Consider the following 20,825-nt stretch of genomic DNA (forward strand, 5'->3'; position numbering starts at 1 on the left):
CAGTGTCTGCACAAAGACTTCCACAAGGCTTTCTCACCTGTCTTCTTCCTGCAGCCCCCAATGGGTTGGGAGGGGGGGAGGAACCTTCAAATTATCACATGGGGTAGTGGGGGGGGGGTCATTCCTTCTGGCAAACTGAAATGCTTGCACTGATGGAACATCTGTCTTAGTGAGACACTAAATTCTTCCAAATATTTCTTATTTTGTAAACCACTTAGTAAACCGTCTTAAGTATTAAATTATATATATATAAATATATTAAGTTCAGTGGGGCTTATTCTCACGTGATTGTGTGATTGTGTTACTGTGTACAGGATTGCAGTCTTGCAGTGTTCCTCCTACTTTAGCTCTGGCTGTTGTTGTCCCTGACTCCCCCTACCAATAGCTAACTTTCTCCCTGCCTCACCAGCCTCAATGGGCAACAGCTGCCACCACCCCTGGATTATGCTATAAACATTTTTGTAAGACAGGTAGGTACACAGAGGATGGGGAAGAAGCAGTCAAAGAGGTTCCCTGATATCCTTGCTTCTGCAACTCAGCAAAAGAAAAATGCAACTGAGATAATTACTTGTAGCATCTTAATATATATACCAGATTTTATAAGATTTCTGACTATACATATATACTGTGTGCATGAATGGACCCAATAGCCAAGCTGAACGCTGAATATGATGAGAGACAGAGAGATGGTACAGCACACAGATGGGAAGTTAAGAGTTAAGAATTATGTTCTGCAATTTCTAGATGAATAACTTCAGCTGTGTTGCATGATGGCTTTTCTGTAAGTCAAGGTTTCCCCAGCCGTAAAAGTATCTTGTGAAAGAGCAGTGCCTGAGATAATATCTTATATGTTTATTGATATGTATTACATTGTCTTCTCAGGGTCTTTTAAAAGAGGACTCATCTAGGAAACTATTAACTTATTTAAATCAATTGGCTTGCTAAGAGCACTTTTGAACAGAATATAAAGCAACTGGAACATGCATGACAAGAACTAGGAGTACTTCACTGTGATAAAATACCATTGTGCCATATAATACCATACCTGTAGTCCACTGGATATTATTTAACTTGCATATTATCTAACTTTATAGACCAGATACCCACTTGAGGATCTTACACTGACAATTGTTAACAACTGAATCGCTCTCATTAAAATTATTAGCTTATTAATTTATTTACGAATCTGTAAGTCCCACTTTCATAAAAATACAGCTGGGTAGAGTACAAGGATAAAATCAACAAAAGATCCATTAAAACACCAATAATAAACACCAATAAATACACATTGGGTAAAAGAAAAAGAACAAGCATGTTGTAAACAAATATGTTCTCAAAAGACGTTTGGAGGGAGGGAGGGTTTCTGAAGAACCTCTACTGGTAGGGGCAGGACCTGCTGCACTAAATGCTCTGTCTTTAGTGAAGGTGAATCAAAACTCATGAGTGTTGCTGAGATCAGAGGATCTCAGCAACTGAAGAGGAACATAAGGAACCAAGATAGTCCTTAAGGTACTTTGAGCCCAAGTTGTGATTTATGGATTAGCACATGGGCCTTGAACCTGGTCTCTGTACTTGCTCCTTCAGAGGGAGTGCCACCTTCTGAACAGACAACTGACCAAATTCCTGGACATCAGAACCACCCACCCCAAAGGCGTCTTTCTCCCCAGAATTCAAACTCCATTTGTTGACCCTCATCCAGTTCACCACTGCATCCAGGCACCAGTCCAGGGATTGCACAGTGTATCCTGAGCTTAGTGCCATTAGCATAGTTTTCCCCTACCCACACACTATACACACACATTCCACTTTGTTAAAATGTTAGTTTCCACAGTGAAAAATTAGGTGGCAGTGGGGAGGAGAGAGAGAGAATGGCTCGTTAAAATGTGAGTACGTAACCATTTATCATAATAATCTTTAAATTATAGTTTCGAAGCACCTTCTGTGATTGGGAGGAAGTTTGAAACAAAGCACACAAAGTCATATCAGCTGGAGCCCGGCACTGAGAGAGAGATTGCTGTGAGTTGGCAGCACAGATGTTTTCATATGGAGTATAAGCAGGAGAAAACGAGCACAAGACACAGATCCTCAACACAAACATTTTGGTTTACATTTATGCCAACACTCAGCCTCCCAAAATGTGAAGTGTGGTACATGAATGTATTTGCACAGCCATCTCTTGATAAGAAGGAAACAATGAAGAGCTGAGAAAAAGAGACTTACAGAGGAATCCTAAGTGTGGGAGAAACAGGGGAAATGTGCCTGTTAATTTTCCTCAACCCCTCAGCAGCTTTTGATATTATTGACCATTGTATCCTTCTGGATAACATGTCTGAGTTGGCGGTGGTTCCAGTCCTACTTGGATGGCCATTTTCAGAGGGTGATGCTTGGGGAGTGCTTTTCAGCTCCATGGAGCCTTTAATGTGGAGTTCCTCAGGGCTCAATTTTATCCCCTATGCTATTTAATATTGGCAGTGGAATGGTCTCCCTCGAGAGGTTGTGGACTCTCCTTCATTGGAGGTTTTAAAGCAGAGGTTGGATGACCATCTGTCATGGATGCTTTAGTTGAGATTCCTGCATTCCAGGGGGTTGGACTACATTACCTTTGGGATCCCTTCCAACTCTACAATTTTATGATTTTATGATTCTATGAAACCACTGAGTGGAGTTATCTGCAGGTCTGGAGTACATTGTCAGAAATTAAGCTGGTGACACACAATTCTACTTCTTCTTTAAATCTACAGGTGAGGCAGTGGAAGTGCTGGACCATTGTCTTGCCTCAGTAGCAGACTGGATGAGAGCCAACAGACTGAAGCTCAATCCAAATAAGAAGAGGCACTGTTAGTGGGTGATTTCCTAGAACAGATGGCTGGGAGGTTGCCTGCTCTTGATGGGGTCATACTCCATCTAAAGGAGCAGGTATACAACTTGGGAGTACTTCTGGATCCTTTGCTGATGCTTGAGTCTCAAGTGGCTTCAGTGGTATGGAGTGCCTTCCATTAGCTTCAGATGGTGGCCCAGCTATGCCCCTATTGGGGCAGGAATAACCTAACTTCTATCTATGCTCTGGTAACCTCTAGGTTAGATAACTGCAATACTTTGATAACATGTAGGGCTGCCTCTGAAGATGGTTTGGAAACTTCAGCTGGTGCAGAATTCAGCAGGTTGCTCATCAGGGCGAGACAGTCGAACATATTATACCAATCCTGGCCTGACTGCACTGGCAACCAAATTTTTTCCAGGCCCAATTCAAGGTGCTGGTTTTGACCTATAAAACCTTGTACAGCTCAAGACCACAACACCTCAAGGACCATTTCTCCCCATATGAACCAACCTGTACCCTGCATTGATCACCTGAGGCCTTCTTCATGTGTCTCCTCTGTGAGAGGTCCAGAGGGTGGCAACAAGGGAATGGGCCTTTTTTGCAGTGGCTCACCATTTGTGGAATGCTCTCCCCAGGGAGGCTTGCCTGGCATCTTCATTACCTATCTTTAGACACCAGCCAAAAACCAAGCCTTTGGCTGATTAACCTTATATGACCCTTTAAATGTGTTTAATGGTTTAATAGTTAATGGTTTTGGGGTTTTTTGCTTTCGTTTTATTATGTGTTTTGTGTTCTCATCTTTTATTTTTATGTTGTGAACTGCCCTGTGATCTTCAGATGAAGGGTAGTATACAAATGTAATAAATAATAATGATAACTTATTCTCTGATGTCAATCATGCTAAATAGTTCTGTAAATAGTATTAGAAATATATAAGCAGCATAGTATATGCAATCATTTTATGTTCTTACATTTAACAATACTATTCAACATCCTAATTTATATTCCCATGAACCTTTCCTCTACTGGATTCATCTTGGAGTGCACATAACCAGGGTGGGGAACTGGATCTGGCTGGAAGGCCAGATCTTTATCTCTGCTATCCTCTGTCACCCAATTTGATAGGCGACAAGAACACCCACCTGCCAGTCGCCTGATCGGTGCTGGGAACTTGCCTTCAAAACAGCTGATCCTTGGTCACAGAGAGGTCCTTTGAAGCCCTTCAGAATGCAACTTGCATTCAGAGCATTGGAAGAAGAACTTGGAATACAAGCTGTTTTCTCCAGTCCCCTCATCAGCGCTAGGCAGTTCCTGATCCCAGATGACTGTCAGTGTTTCGGCTGTGTAGCACTCTTTTCAAGCCCCGACCACCAACTGACGCTCAGTGCTTGCAGAGAGCCCTGGGCTGCACTTTGAAGCCCTGACATTCAGCTGCTTGACGGTGCCTGCACTTTCCCCTTTGGGCCCAGCTGTGACTTTACCTGTCCCCCAGCACACATTATATACAATGTCAGGTGTAGGGTAGGTAGCTGTGGTCTGGCCAAAATAAACTGATAGGACAAATGAGAAGGCCTGCAGAGACTAATTAGCCACATGAGCTGGAGGTTCCCATCGCTGGCATGTATCATCCAACTTGGTAAACTGGTATGTTCAAAATGTACTGCTACAATGATGCACAAATAACATAGCACTAAAAATCAGGATGAAGGATAGCACTGTAGCCAGGAAGTATGGCTATTTAGAAGACTGTTCATAACATTTCCACAGATGGTAAAGCTACCTGCATTAAGGTAATAAATTTCTCACTGAAAAGAAATATGATTTGAATGAAGAAAAGTAGATGATTATGGTTTAAAGGCATTTCTGATGAGATCCAACCACAGTTTACACTTAGGCAAACAAGGAAAGGCATGGTGGAACTAGCATGTAGAGGTAGAATATTTGTGCTCATGGCATATTTCCGATCCCCAATATAGGATTACATTAATTTCTGTACTGAGCCATTGAAGGAGAAGTATCTTGTTCCTATTCACACAGATATCTGGTAGGCCACTGCAAGTACAGGCTGCTGGCTGGCTAAGATCTTTGGCCTGATCCCCCAGTGCTGCCTGCTAAAATATATAGAGAAGAAACTCATCCAGTTTTACCTTTAGTCTAGTGTGATTCAATGGGATTAATTGTACATAACTCTGTTCAATTGCAAAGACTACATAATGTACTAAGAGAATCTAAGCCACATATTACAACATTTTAATTTTTTTGTTGATGTTACCTATTAAGTGGCTTTGACAAGTTGAGTCAGCGATGGCGTTCTCTTCATCTTCTTGGAAGTTTTCTGTTACCACTTTGATCTGTGTTGTAAAGGGGGGGAACAGTAATTGTAACTGCTTACATATCTCTCTTTTAACAGAACAAAAACAGTGTATTTCAAAACAAATCTGTTTAACTTTTAGTATCTTTGCTATCACCCTTTACTATCCACCTTAATACAACTCCCATGTAGTACAGCTTGCACAGCGTCCTATTATGAATGATGATTAAATTGTTTCTAGATACTTTGCTAAGAACAATACGATGCAACTGGCAATAAAAATTAAGTCTTTGTGCGAAGCTACAAACATGAGTTTGACCAGGTCACGAAGTCAGATGCGACTAAACAACAACGTGATACAATTTCTCAAAAAGATAAAATAATATTTATTTTTTTAATATTAAAGAAATACATTAAGTTCTCATGATCCTGTATTTTTCTTCCTCCTCAAATGTTGTATCTTATTAATTTATGTTAAAGGACTGAGGAAATAAAATTAATGTGTCACATGGTATCTTCATTCAGTGCTGCAGTCACATAATTCTGGCATCTTTTCCACATCTATATAAATAAAATGAACTGCTACCTCTGCTGTCACTACCACCTGGGCTGAAACAGATTTTGAATTGAAAAGCTGTTGAAAGAAAAAAAGGTTAAGTACTTTCCACTCCATTTCTCCACTCAGCTACCAACACTACCTTTCATCTATAACTGGTTTGCTGCCTTAGATACTATTTTGTCAACCAGTGGTTTAAAGGTGCATGGGCAACTTAAATACTTTGACACCCAAGGTAAAAATATGTGAAGAAAGAATGAGCACTGCAATCCATTGTGCCCTTCCCATTGGACCATATTAGCTTCAACAATGTGGCTCAGTTCTAAGTCAAGCAAGAATGCTTTCATTATGGCAGTCTGATATTCTACTCTCACACACCTGGCTTCCCAAGGTGCTTTTCCACCTTGGCTGTGGTATGCATATTAAAACTAAAACCACATTGGCTTTAGTTTGGGGGAGCATAGTATCTTTCCTGTTTTTCACAAAATACTCAATGGTTAGGTTCAAAATGGGGCTATTTATGTAAGCAAATGAGCAAGATTTCCAGCAAAGTCCTTGTTTTGCACACCCTGCGCAAACAATCTGTTCCAACGATGCTAATGGAACATGTTTTTCTTAAAAATGTATATAAAAATCGCCAGGAAACCACAGTCTGAGATAAGTGTTTAAGTGATGGCATAATAGAACCCTAAGCCTTTAATTAACATGCTGAAAAAGAAAAGACTTAATTCTATGGCGCATGAAAGATACACTTTTGAAAACCCACTTTAGAGGAGCATTAAATGTAAAAGGCACATTTGATTTTTCCATTCAGATGAAATTTAAGGCATGCATTCTTTATCAACTTTTGCAAGTGTTAGTTACTGGTTTGACCCTCATCTCTAAATGTACCTTGTATTGTTACAGTGTAAAAAGAAAAAGAAATCATCTCTGCTCAGGGCTTTTGAAAAGGTTTGTGCTGTTTTTCTCAAAAAGGCATGTCCCCCCCTCCCTCCTTTTTTAGGGAAAAAAGAATGCACAATGGGAAATGCTACCACATGCTAGTGTTTTCAATCACAGCTATCTCTTTTTACTGAATTCTCTGCAACGTGATTCAAAGTGAGAAGCCAGTAAAGGGAGAAAAGGACATGAAGACCAGGAAATAATATATGCATTTTAAATGAGATTGAGTAGTACCAAGTTTAGAGGACAAACTGAAATTCCCCACAATTCTGTCATTATTAAAAGAAAACACACAACAGATTCCAAAACACAGATTATAGGCACTCATTTTTCTTTCAACCCAAATGGCTTCAACATGGTAATGCAAGCTATTTCATTTACAGAATAAAATCAAGTATTGAAAAACCCACAAAGATGTAGCATATAATATAATCCAATCTTCAAAAACAATGTCCTAATAACACTTTGATTTTCAGCTTAACAAAGTGCAGTCTGGAGAAGGAAAAGGTAATGCCTTTGCAGCGTGACTAATTTGTCCTTAGAAGTTAAAGAGAAAAAAATTAACATTTCTTCATTATTTATGTAGATTCAGAACAATCTTTGTACTTGCCCGATAAAATGAAGTGTGTTTCTTGAAGATATACTTAAAGTCCTAAATGGCTATTATTTTTACATTTGCAAAGACTTCACAAAATGAGACAAAAACTTCTGCAAATTACTGTGCCATTAGACAATAATAAGGAAGTTAAAAAAGAAATTGTAAAAGCAGCATGCTTAAAAAAAATACTTCTGTACAGTGAAGATATACCCTAAGCTGTCAGCACCATATTAAATGGGGCATAGTTAAATTGAGTGGCTGTGATAAGGGGCTCTGCTTTGCTATCAAAGTTCTAGATCAGTTGGATTGAATTTCCTGCATATTGCACATTTCCAGACTTTCATTCTCTCTCATTCCTTTCAGTGACATTACAAGGGCAGACTTAGATATGCTTATAATTTGTGGTTTTATAATGCAGGGGACATCTACATTTTCAAAGAAAAGATGATACTATAGAAGCTACTTGCTACAGAAAGGGGGGAGAGGGGGAGGGGAGATAGAAAAAGTTTTCCAAAGCATATGGATTCAGAATGCAGGTTCTGAGATGTTTTTAACAAATGACCTTGCATATCTTCTAGTTAAAGCTTGCTTTACATGGAAGCACAAATGCTTGCAGACATTTGCCTGACGTTGAGAACAAGCCACTGATACTTTTAACCTTAAGCACCCTAAACATCAATACTGAGCTAATAGATTTTTCAATTCCCATCATGAAGGGCTTTGAAAATGTGTTTTACCTTTAGCATATATCCCTGAGAAATATGTAATTACTTCACAATTCAAGCTTCCTCATAGAACGCAGCAGCATGCACGGGATGTTAATCACTCACCTTTTCCTTTTTTCAGAGCAATAACAGAAGAAGCTTAAAAGAAACAACTGTCCAGTGGTGTTCTCAGGGCTAACCCAGATGTGACATCCAACACAAAGTTTTCCCACCCCACACAAACTGCCAGTGCTGGGGACCTGATTCAGATTGGGGTCCTGGTGTGTGGGGCAGTGTGGTGGTAGAAGAAAGGCTACAGATCAATGGCAGAGCACTTGTTTTGCAAGTGGCAGGTCTTAGTTCCAACCCTGGCATCTCCAGGTCCTGGAGGCCACTACTATAAAGTACCTTACTTCTAGATATGGAAGGCCTTATATCACAGAGTGAAGGATATGAAGCAAGGCTTAGTTTTCAGGGAACAACCAGCAGGGTAGCTGATATATCCAGAAGGAATGTCTGGGGACATGTGGGTCTCAAGCCATGGAACAACTGAAAAGGTGAAAACTAGGACCTTGAAGTGGGCTTGAAAGTACAGGTAACCAAGTGCAAATTGCCATAAAAAAGGCTGAATATGTTTCCATCAAATGACAGCTATGGGCATTAGTATAATCGGATTCCCTAATCAGGCCATCAGATGCTGACATTAATCCATCGTTCCCCAGCAATGGCAAGCATATTTCTACCCTGTGTTGGAGCAGTAACAGTATGGGAAAAAAAATAAAAATTAAGGACAGCAGGGTCTTGTTACGTACCACTGCATCATTTGGTATTTCCATATCAGCCTTTGTTTTGCTGGTTTTCTTCTGGTTTCCTTGAGTGCCGACAGAGTTGTTGGGAAGAGAAGAGCCCTGGGAGCCGCCCTTCGACACACTCCTGTAGGAAACATTATGTGATCCACTTTCTGTCGGCTGGGCTGCTTTCTTATCAACTCTGTAGGTGGAAAGTGATTCCTCTGATAAATTACATTGCCCTTCTTCAATCACTCTACTTTCACCATTCCTTTAATGTTTAACGTAACTTCCCTGCATCTTTCTCCCCGTAGACCTGTGAGTGATAAATGTTTCTAACTAGCCTTGATCAAATCTGTCACTTGCAATTTCAGGTACTATATCAATTTAGTCTTTCAACATATAATGATTTATTTTAAATTTTCTATGACTGGGAGGCAAATTGGAAAACACACTGAACCATTATTGCCGAATGTCTTTGTGGCCTAAGGTGGCCATAAATGTACTTAATTCTGGTTGGTTGCTGTATGTATTTACTAACAATTAACAACAGCAAATTTTAGAAGACCTTAAAAACAAAACAAAACCAGGCAATGCATTTCCTCCCATACTGCTATGCCTACAGGGTCTTTTCCTAGGAAAAAAAATAACCTTCTATGGCTTAATATTTGTATTAGCTTTTATAAGTCTTTATTTTCTTTAATTTCAGAGCCCACTGACCTGGTTAACAAAGAGCAGATACAAATGATCGGAGCAGCCATGTGGTATAGTTTTTACTGGGCTATGCTATTCTAGGAGGCAGGTGGTAGTAGAGGGGTTTCAATTCTGAATGCATGGCCATATGCTTTTAAAAAGCTGTCTTGCTATAAAAATAGTATGCCACGGAAAAGTCTAGGCTCCTTGACATCCTACTCTCTGACATCCTAATATTGCCTGATTTTTCACAAAAGGAATGATCATTTTACAGGTATGGTGTATCCAGTTATCCAGAATCTTGAAATGATTTATTCATTTTATGTTCTATATCCTAATTTTCTACCTCACGGGCGTCAGCACAAGTAGCTGCAATGGAAAAGAGACAGACAGAATAACTAAAAAGCAAATAATAATAAACAAAGTGGACTAAATAACAGAAGAAACCATGAGAAAAGAGACAAATTAAACAAACCATTTGTCTGCTGAAATCCTGTGGAGCTGGCTGGTAGTACTGAGGTGGTATAAAAATGCTGCTAAAGTGGGAGTTGAGCTAATCTCACTAAGGAAGGAACTTCATATCCCAAGTGCTACCAGAAAGAAAGCTCTCCTTTGTGTCATCACCAGTCAAATCCCTGGGATTGACGAGACATGGAGAAGGCTGTGCAGATGCTAGGCCATAAAGGGTGTTACAGGGCTCCTCATCTACAGCTGGAATCTAGAGACAAAAGAGAGTCAATTTGTGGAAAGTTTGTGGGGTTGTGTTTTTTTGGGATGAGCAGCTTGCATGCTCATTGCAAGGTGCTTCCAGCTACTGGGCGCTCCTTGCAAGTTACTTTTTAATGTCAGCAGGATTTTATATAGCAGCTTGTGATGTGCCATAGTAAAAGGGATGAAAAGGGATGCTGTTTGGAAAGAGAAAACAGCCACATTGTACATATTGTGAGGGCATGCTTGATCGTGGCATAGTAAAGTGTGTTCTTTGTGCTTTCCTACTAAAGAAACTAAGATGGAAGTTTGAATGAAATGAAATCTACATGCCTTCACAATGTCTATATCTCAATCTACATTTCCAAAAACCTTACCTGTGTAAAAGCTCTTTCATAAAGCTGTCTTTTCCTGAGTGTGTGGTGGCAGAGCTGTTCTTTTGTTCGCACCCAGTTTGGCTGAGGTTATTGTGTGTGGCTTTTGTCATTTTTTTCTCTTTTGGAACACTGTCTAAAATACCACAATTCAGAGTTTTCTTATTTATCTCGTTTTCTGCTTCACAGTGCTGTTCAGTCTTCTTCTTGTCTTTTCTTTTTTCCGATTTTGTTTGCTTGCTTCCAAAAGCTAAACCCTTCGGCTCTTTCTTTTCTATTTTTACTTTAGAAATATCAGCTTTTCTACCACTCAAGGCTGGGAGCTTACTCTTTCGAAAACCAAACCAGCTAGCAATAGAAGGCCCCCCACTCTTTTGTTTAGTCTCAGTGGTAGGGCATTTGCTCTGCCCTTGTTCCTTCTGCATATTTTCCTGGATGCACAACATGACTTTTTCTTCTATCGTGGGCTGTAAAACAGATGAAGCTGAAACCTTCTCCAAGGCTTCAGATGCCTTTATGCAGGCTTCTTGCAATACTACCTTGCCTGCTTCGTGTTTATGAGGAGATTGTGTGCTGTCCAGATTTTTCTGAAGTGGCAAAATTTGTTCTGATGAAATACTAGTTGATGACTCCAATGCCATTTCTGCTTGTGTAACACTTTTTTTGCTTACTGGTTGATGCTTTGAAATTTCGCTAGCCTTTTCATCATGGAAAGATTTACTTTGGACATCTCTCTGAGATGGTGATTTGTTGTCCTCAGTTTTTGAAATGCTGCAGAATAAATCCCCCTTTGGAGACATATGGAATGGTAGTTTGCTTGGGCTACCAACTTGACTGCTGGAACTACTCATGCTTGCAGAAGAACCCTGTCTAGAATAAGAAGTTTCTGGAACTTTTGTCGTGTTTGAAACCGTATCTGACATCACTGCTGAACCAGGAACAGCTCTGATTTGTAATCCTTCCACAGCAGAGTTCTGCCTCGTTAAAGAATTCCCTCTTTCAGATGTGTTTGTTATGATCTGGGTCCGAACTTTTCCTAACCCTTCTGTGGAAGGTATAGGTGACTTTTCCCCTGTGTGAATACTGAAACTTTGACTTCGGGCCTTTGCTCCATTCATACCAAGAGCAGGCTTCAAGTATGCCTTACTACTAGAAGAAATGGATCTCTTAACTAACCTGTTTTCCAACCCATCTCCTCGTTCTATTAAGCAGCAAGTCTCAGGTGAAACAGAGGAAGCTGGATTCATACCAAGATCCCCAGCAAAACTTTCTTTTATTCCATTCTCAGCACTCCTTAATTCAGTGTCAGCTACGTCTATGGAGGTTTGAGCTAAAGATTCACCATGCCTCCGTTTGGATGAATTCACACAGCTTTTGGAAGCTGCATTCATACTGTCTTTTTCCTGCTTCCCTGGTATAGTGGAACTCTTTCTGAGGAGCTGAGGAGATTTTATGAGTAGTTTAAGTCCTACAGGCAGATGTGGTTTCAGACTCTTTTCTGGTATGTTTCCAGCATCACTTCCCTGAGATAATGGGGAGTGATTAATCTGAGGCAGAAAAGGTTTCCCAATCATTGCTGGCTGACAATCTGGTGATGTGGAGAACCTGTTTGGAAATTTATTTTTCTGAGGTACTTCAGTGTCCTTAGGCAGTAGTCCATTTTGCATTAGATCTGTATCTTGTGACGTGCAGTCTGGGGACACATCCTTGGAATTACATTGTATATTATTGCAGGATACTGATTGGTTTGAGGTTTTAGGAGGAACTTTCTTTGTAAACACTTTGGGAATGACTTGGCACATTGTGGAGGGCTGCTCTGATATGCATTTGCTTTGTGTAAACATCTCTCCTTTCTCATTGAAGTGATTTAATTTGACTTTAGGTGTTGAAGGGAGCTTGTTAGTTGGCATTCTATGCACATTATGAAAAATGGACATTGAGGCCGTTTTCAGTGGTGACATGACTGGACTTTTTACTGTCTCACTGGGAATGCTTGCACCTGGCTTATTGGGTACAGGTGGTGAATATTCATAGTTTGGTCTTATCAATAGTGACGTTGACCTGCCTGGAGGAGGTGGTGGTGATGGGGATCTGGCTTCTACAGCAGGAAAATCACAATGGATATCTCTAGTTGGTGGTTCTTCACAGTCAATTGACTCTATAAGATGTTGAGGCATTGAAGTTGATTCTGGGACCTGATTCTTGGGCCAATCTGTTCTGTCAAGCATTTTAGAATTTTGCAGAGGGTGTGCCCTTGAAATAAGCAAATCTACTTTTGAATCAGCATTCTTAGTGGGACTCTGCACTTTTTTGAACCTTGAACATTTTACAGATTTCTCTAGTGTCACAGGACTGTGTGAAGAGGTGCTAGTGGAATATTCATTCACTGTGATATTTGTTTTTTGTGGCGAGAACTTATCTCTGCTCGGAATTTTTGTCAATTTTTGGTTTTGGTTACTACCTGCCTGCATACAAGATGGAGACCTAGGCTTGGAAGAAATACTGCAAACTGGCTTCATTAGCTTTTGCTGTGGGATGTTGTGAAACATGGGTCTTTTGGGGAGTAAAGGAGACGGACTGTTGCATGTAGTAGGGTCAACTGCATGCTCATTCTCTAAGTTATTTGGGAGAGTCTTTCTCTCAATTTCATTATCAGGTGCTTGCAAAATGCTGTAGTTCTTAGCTTCCATTGCTTTTTGGAAATTAACTATTCCCTGAGGTAAACATTCAGTGTATTCTGCATTGGGCCCAGTACATGAGTGGTTGATTGAAATTTCATTTCTAGTTACAGTGACAACTCCAGATTGATGTGAACTGAATTCAATAGGTTTGCCATCTTCAGCATCAAATATAACAGTAATGCATTCTTCTGAAGAAGTCTTCTTTATAACTTTTTGTTGCTTAATGAAATTACATGCCTTTGGCCTAATGCCCGAGTGAGTGAGTACCTGACTTGCTTCTTTTTCTGAAAATACATGCTGGCAATTTTCCTTCTTTACACGCACATCAGAATTCTCTGTGTGCTTGTCAACAAAAGGAGTTAATGACAAATCTGATGGGCTTTTTTCATCACTGCTTTCTATATGTAATTCATCCAGGATTTCATTGTCATCAGTATCTGAAAGGTGTAAATTAAGGTCTCTCCAGCTTATGCTAGCAAGACTTTTATCTATTTGCAATACAGGCAGCTTCACATTTGTGCAAGATTTTCCTTTTGACTGAAATTCATTGACAAAACTAGTCAGTTTTTCAGGTCTCTCTTTTGAATTAAAATAAGAACCTCTTTCTGGCAAGTGCTTTCTATCAGGCTCCCAACCAAATAGGCTGTCAGAAACACTGTGAGTTAATTTATTACAGTAGTGCCTACAGTCTTTGCTCGGTACTTCATACAGCAATGCTAAAGATGAAGACTCATCATCCGCATCCTCATGTGAATCTGAATCATACACAAAGTTTTTCTGGTGCTCAATGCAAATGGCCCCCATTTCCTCTGGTGTGCAATGTACCTCTTCTTTATGACTGCTGCACTTAATGCCAGGGGAGTATATTCCTTCATTAGAGTCCATGCAATCTTTGTATCCCCATTTGGATATAACAGAAGAAGGCGGTTCAAGTAATATTTTGCGTTTCTGTAACTTCTTTAGCCCTTCCAAAATGTGGTTTTCCTTGATACGAGTTGGAGGTAGATCATCAGCAGGACTGGAAAGGTTGCTGGGGAGCGAAGAACCAATGCTTATTCTTTTATCCCAGTTCACTGACGACTGATTTTAAAAGAAGTAAGAGAGAGTTATTACCACAGAAATTAACAAACATTACTAAGAAAAAAGGACAATGTTGAGCTAGTGACTTCTCTCTCATTGCTATGGTTGTACATTGTACAACCATGTAAAAATGGCCACACGGTGGAGCTTGAGAAGGCCTATGGTTTTTATAGTATTTTTTTTCTACAGACAGTTCTGTTACAATGCTATAATAAAAAGAGGACCTGGCATACAAGATATCAAGGTCTGCAACCCTCCAGATGTTGTGCGACTACATCTTCCATCAGCTAAAACCACTGGCTATGCTGGTTGGGGCTGAAGGGAGTTGGTAGTCCAACAACATCTGGAGAGCACTGTGTTGACTTCCCTTGTTGCTCTCGTCAATTTTGTGTTCAAATTATGTGGCATCACATACAAATATCTTAAAATATTATAAGCTACTAAACTCATCCTGTGCTCCTCCATCTGGCCCATTTCCATGAGGCCTAGGAATGTAGACTCTAGCTAAAAGACTGCTTCTGTTGCTGGAGGTGCCTACAGTGTATTTCATATTTCAGTAAATATTAATAAGAACAGGTGTGAGGAGTGTTAACAAGAGGGGTAGTACCTCTGGTGGGGGACACGCTGTGCTCCTAATGGGCTAGTACCTCCACCTTTGGTCCCCACCCTGTACTCAGCTCTCACCTGTAGCTCCTAGAAGCTGTCTGCATGCAACAGTGGCCACACCCCGGGAAATTGCTTAGATTGGCCAGCTAAACCAGGTGAGGGTAGCAAATGGGTCTCAAACCCTCAGTGAGTTAGGGACTTCCCCTGCATGTAAAGGCAGGCTCTGGTGGATTGAGCGGACAAGACCAATAGTGGGTCCAAAGGTCAAGAAGGCAGTTTCTGCACATATTGTAGAGGCAAGTGAGGGAGCTCAGGTAACTTGTTAAGATAGCCCATCAAGGAAAAGGAAAACTCTGATCCTAAACCTCTGCTGTTTGTGGGATATATTCGGGCAAAGAAAAGGCAAAGGAGTAAACCCTACACAAGTCTGGAGTGGAGTCCCTAAGATGGTTGGATGGCGCCTTGTACGCCTCCTTCTGGCAACTCCTGCAGCTAAGCTGGTGCCAAACGTATTGCTCTGCTTCCCTCTGGACCACATCAGCAAGGCTGAGAGGAGGGTCTTGTTGTCTGGGCAGCCCAAGACCTCCCTACACACTGCCCAGGCTTGTGCCCCGAGGAGGTCAATTTGGTGCTGCTGATGCAGTGGTTCAACTTTATCCCCAGAGGTGCACTTCATTGCCTCTTGAGACAGACTGATGCCAACAACAAAATAAGAACAAAATAGCATAAAGGCTTGCTGGAGCGGATCAAAGATCTATCTTGCCTAGCATCCTGTCACACAGATGCCTATTTGCAACTGTGAATGTAAATATATATTTATGAAGTGTGTTTTTGATAGTTTATTTGCTGATGTTGTGAGCTGCTTTGAACTGTTATTTGGAAAAGTGTCACATAAATAAACTTGATGATGACAATGACAATAAATGAACCTATTTCATTACCCTTTTACTGCATGCCTTCCCATCATTCCAAGTGTAGGAGGAGCCACTGGAATATTCACTGCAGGCACTTGACAGAGAGAGCTCACTGCTGCTGCAGCTGCTTCGAGGATAAACTCGGTGAGGCCCTGTCATATTTAACTGGCTCTGGCACTTCAAGGCAGGTACTCCAGATCTGATATTCTGCTGACATTCCTAAAACAAGAAAAAGAGAGAGATTGCTTTGTTTTATGGGTTAAAAAATTCCACACTCATATAAGAAAACAAAACAGAAGCCCACATTTGCTGTTCATGCTGATATAAATAATTATTGAATGAATATTAAAACCACAGTGCTCATATTTCTTACCTATTATGAGATTAAAATATCTAGAAACTTGCCAGTTATTATTATTATTATTATTATTATTATTATTATTATTATTAAAATACATGCATATCCTAGTATTCAAGCTGGCCTTTCAATGACAGTCTGTTTGAAGTATGCTGTGTTTATTAGCAATGTGCTCCAGAAAGATACTGGAAACAAAGTTAAGCCAGTACAAGAACATCTTGACAAGTGCATTATATCCCCACAACATAACAGATGAGGCCCTACAAAGTGGACAAGGTAAATTAATTTAGTGTCCCAACCAGAATGTCCACGGAGAATGGAATCTCTCCATTACAGTCTAATTTTGGTTTCCTATCTAGTTCAAAGCTTTGTCTAAGAAAGTCTCTGATGCAGGACAATCCATCTTTGTGTCACCGTCCGACAGCTGAAGCCTCCTGCTTATGCTATTTATTGACACTTTATGGCTGCCTTTAGTACTTGTGTAGTTATCGTCCCTCTCCAAATGCAATCTCAGCTGCTGTGACTAAATACCAGCTTCAAGGAAGAGAATAATGAAGAAAGAGAGTGGCGCTTTAGTAAAAACATTAAACCTTTGCTGGAGTTTGTGGAAGCATTTAATTTCTTTCCAGGCAAATCTTCTGCTTCTTAATATGGCAAAATATTATTGAAAGTTCAGAATCTTCATGAATATGAAGCTATGAAATTCTTTCAACTTATGCAGAGGCATTGCATAAGTTATCAATAACAACAAGACTACATTTCCTTGACATTTTGCAACAAATTTCATTAATCTCAAAACCATTTTTTCTCAACAACAAGAACTGAAAGCTGTGGAGGTGGATGCTTATACTTCTCTATCCCATTAAGAGTAGACACAAACAACCTAAATCCAGAGTCCCAAATGGATGTTCTGCACAATTAGGATTCCCTTCTTCATTAAAATGTTTTTCTTTTCCTTTCCTTAGAGGTGCCATTCTGAGTTGATGGGGCGAATGCTCACAATCCTGAAAAATCACTCAGGTTTGTCATGGACTAAAATACTCAAGGTGCCTTGTGTGTAAATATGAATCTCAATCTTCATAGACAACTGTGGGAAAATGTTGGACATGAAATCCTCAGGAGTGTAGGTTTTGCATGAAATTGGCTTCACCGTTCCATACCTATTGAGCAATGGAGGAAATATGCATGGGTGATGATAGTGACACTTGACCTAAAGGCTACAATGCTCAGCCTCTGTCTTATCAAGGGTTTAAAATCAGTTTATTGATGCTCATTTAGCTCACCACTGTAGCCAGATAATGGTCTAGAGCCTGCACAACCACTCCTGATTCAGATGTTACGGAGAAATAAAGCTGTGTGTTATCAGCATGCTCCAGATTCTCTGATGACATTCTCAACGGCTTCATATAGATGATAAAAAGCACTGAGGGGAAAATAGTGCCCTGCAGCATCCCATAACATAGATGCCAAGGGGCTGAGGAGCATTTTCCCAATGCTACTCTCTGGAGCCAAACCTGCAGGAAGTATCAGAACCACCACAAACTCTGCCTGACTGTCATCCCACAGAACTGGTCTAAGAAAACACTTTGGTCAATGGTATCAAAAGCTTTTCCCTTGTCCTGATCACTGTGGCTAAGGCAAATTCAGTCTCAAAACCAGGTCTAAATTTGACTGTAATGGATCTAGATAATCAGTGCCATTCAAGATTGTCTGCAGTTGCTCTGCCACAGCCTCTTCAATCACATTCTGAAGAAATGGCATATTAGCAATCAACCAGTCAATAACCATCACAGACTACGAGATCCAAGATGGGCTTTCTAAGGGCGGCATCTGAATGCTCAAAAACACTTTCAGAATCATTCTGAGATCACAACTGACCACATCTTGGCAAATCACAAAAATACTGGTTGAGTTAGGAATTGATAAGTAATGAGCCCAGTTCCCACAAGCAGTATTTCTGGATTGTAGTACTTCAGACTTTAAATCAGAGATGTTATCACATGGCTAAACGCTTTTCCATAAAAAAATATTTTCTAAATATGAAAAACTAGATATCAGGGAGGAGGTTAGGCTCGAACCTTTCCCCCTGACTTTCTGTTTGAAGGCATAGATCTGCTTCAGTGGAACATTCAACCTGCAGGGATAGTGAGCAGAACATGAAGACAGAAATCATGTAGAGTCCAGTCCAATCTGCCAAGGTCTCCAATGTCATGCAAATTATCAACGAGAGAATATTTCTTCACTCAGTTATGGGAGGAGCAGGGGTGAAATCCTATCCTCATTTGTGTGAGAAAAAGACCCATAGAACACAGAAGGATTTGCTTGTGGATAAAAATGGAAAGGATTACAGTAACAGATAACTCTTATTTTTAAATTGAGTATGCATGCAACATGCATTGTTTAGAGAAGATGAATACTGGATCCCAACTTCTCTTTATGATCTCCCCCAGATTCTTCTAGTAGAGGGGATATTTTCATCCTTTCTATAGACATAGAATAGATATATAACAGATGGGATACAAAACAACGCCTAGCTTTTCTTATCTCAGAAAAAGAAAGAGAATGACTAAGCAAGATAATATAATACACACACATTAAAGACAAATCCGGAACATTGGAAAAATATTCCATGCAACAGTGGATGTCTTCTTAAATTGCAGATTTAAAATGGCAGCCGCTTTTTTTTTTTTTACGGAGGCTGAATTTTCCTCCTAACAGCATCCTAATCATTTTCTTACATTTCCTTTAAAAGATCTCAAAGATCACCCTTGTGGGGCATTAATTACATATATTTAACTTGTTCATTGGTTTATTAATTTGCTTTTCATGAGTGCACTCCCCCTCCCCTAATCATGGGTTTTAAACCATCAACTTTAATAAAATCAGAGTACAAAAGCTGGCGCGGGATTATATTTTAAACACATAATTGTTAGTAGGAAGAAAAGACAATTGTCTAAATCAAGCTATTGCCAGGATGAAACTGGGTAGTTAGAATAATCTAACCTGAAGGCTAAATTACATATTGCACGGTAGGTCATTAACATCTTTCTGAACTTTTGGAACAATTGCTTCTCTCCCCATCCCACCCCATTTAGAAACACTTTATCATACTTCAGCAAATTGCATTTTTGTTGAATTTTTATATTTAAACATAAAATGAATGCTTCCATTCTCATTTGCTTTAATTCTGCCTATATGCAACTTTTGTTTTTGAGTTACATTTTTCTTTTTCATTGAAAATGAAAGGCATACTAGTTAAAGTTTTGCCAAATAAGCACAAAAACTAAGCCCATCTGAAAAGGTGGTGTTTTTTTTCCAGAGCCCATGAATTTTTAACAGTTCATACATAATATATCATAAAACAAGGATGAATGATACAGTGCACCAGCTTTAATAAAAAGCTCCTTGACCATTTCTCAGAAACTTTGAGATGTAATCAATACCCCAAAAAGGTATCTTGGGGACACTGCCAAGATTTATGCCTTTTTGCAAAGAGGGCACTTTTTTATTTCCTATATAGCCTGGGAAATTATAGTGAACTTCAGAGAAGAGAAGAAAATGCTGTTATCTCTACTTCCACTCTGTTTTAGGTTCAAGGATGAGTGTTATTTGTTCCTGCTCTCTCTCCCCTCCCTTAAATCATACTTCATGGAGAGATAAGAATGTGCTAAATGAAGAAATCAAATTCAAGAAAACTCACATGAACCTGAACATCAGCACTTTGCAGCGGTATCAAACTTCTGTTCTTCTCTACCTCTAAAAGGAAATCCCCAGACGACAGATCTAAGATGCGCGAATGAAGCTTCTGGGGGAAAATAACAGAATGACCAAAGCATAACCATTTGACAAGCATGCAGAAGATCAGCGATTTTGAAAATCCCAACCGCTGCAGTTAAATTCAAGGGGAAAACCTAAGGTAAAAGAGCTTTGTCCTAATTTCTCTGTTCACTGAGTCCAGAACTTAACAGTATAAAATGGAGTTGGTAACGCACGAACAAGTAAGGGCATTTTTAGCTTACAATGTTTGATTACTTATCACAGCTTTGTACATAACGATGATGCATTAATAGGAATAAAATGCATTTATCTATAGCTACTGATGCCTAATATAATAAGGCTTGATATTAAACATTTACTAAGCAATCAACAGGTTAACTTTATTTTATTTAGCAGTTGCTATAGCTCGGGTAAATGATTATAAAAGTGACTCTACTTCAAACAACATTGATCTTGCAAAGCCCTCCCTTGCACACATTTAAACTCAAAGTCATTAATGTCATCTGTTAGGAACAATTAATGTGAATAGAAAATAATTGCATCGGGGAGGTAGGGACTCAAAGGATTTTGTGCATTAAAATTCACATGCTGTTCGATTACATACTCACTTCTTTCAGTTTTGCTTGGAAGGAGTGCTAAACTGGTGTTATTTCCCCATATTAATCTGTATACTAATTACTAAGGTTTTTATGTCAGTGCTAAGCCTGGTCTGTTTTAATTGCAAATACAATAAGTTTTGCAATTTATGTAAACATGGCTCCTGGCTGGATAACTTCAAAAGATTCCAAACCTGGTAATATATATTTTCTTACCAGTCATATAGTCAGGGCTATGTGAATTCTATATTTAACAAAAATTAAAACTTTCACATCAAATTCTGCATAAATAATTACTGAATTGCGCAGCCTGGAAAA

At 39.6% G+C, this 20,825-nt stretch overlaps 1 protein-coding gene across 12 annotated transcripts in view; it reads right to left on the bottom strand.

Annotated features, from left to right (window-relative positions):
- The window catches only part of NCKAP5 (NCK associated protein 5), a 632,725-nt gene that overhangs the window by 75,199 nt on the left and 536,701 nt on the right, over positions 1-20,825 (bottom strand). For 11 of the 12 annotated variants that reach the window (XM_079992729.1, XM_079992727.1, XM_079992728.1 and 8 more), the window contains 5 exons: positions 19,835-19,939; positions 15,804-15,995; positions 10,499-14,256; positions 8,745-8,922; positions 5,094-5,172 (listed from right to left, as the gene is read on the bottom strand). In XM_079992729.1, coding sequence (XP_079848855.1) covers positions 5,094-5,172; positions 8,745-8,922; positions 10,499-14,256; positions 15,804-15,995; positions 19,835-19,939 — 4,312 coding nt within the window. The remainder of the gene's footprint in view (positions 1-5,093; positions 5,173-8,744; positions 8,923-10,498; positions 14,257-15,803; positions 15,996-19,834; positions 19,940-20,825) is intronic. The other variant, XM_079992732.1, reaches the window with a different exon arrangement.

The sequence above is a fragment of the Podarcis cretensis genome, assembly GCF_951804945.1.
Source record: "Podarcis cretensis genome assembly, chromosome: 1".
In the NCBI taxonomy this organism is placed as follows: Eukaryota; Metazoa; Chordata; class Lepidosauria; order Squamata; family Lacertidae; genus Podarcis; species Podarcis cretensis.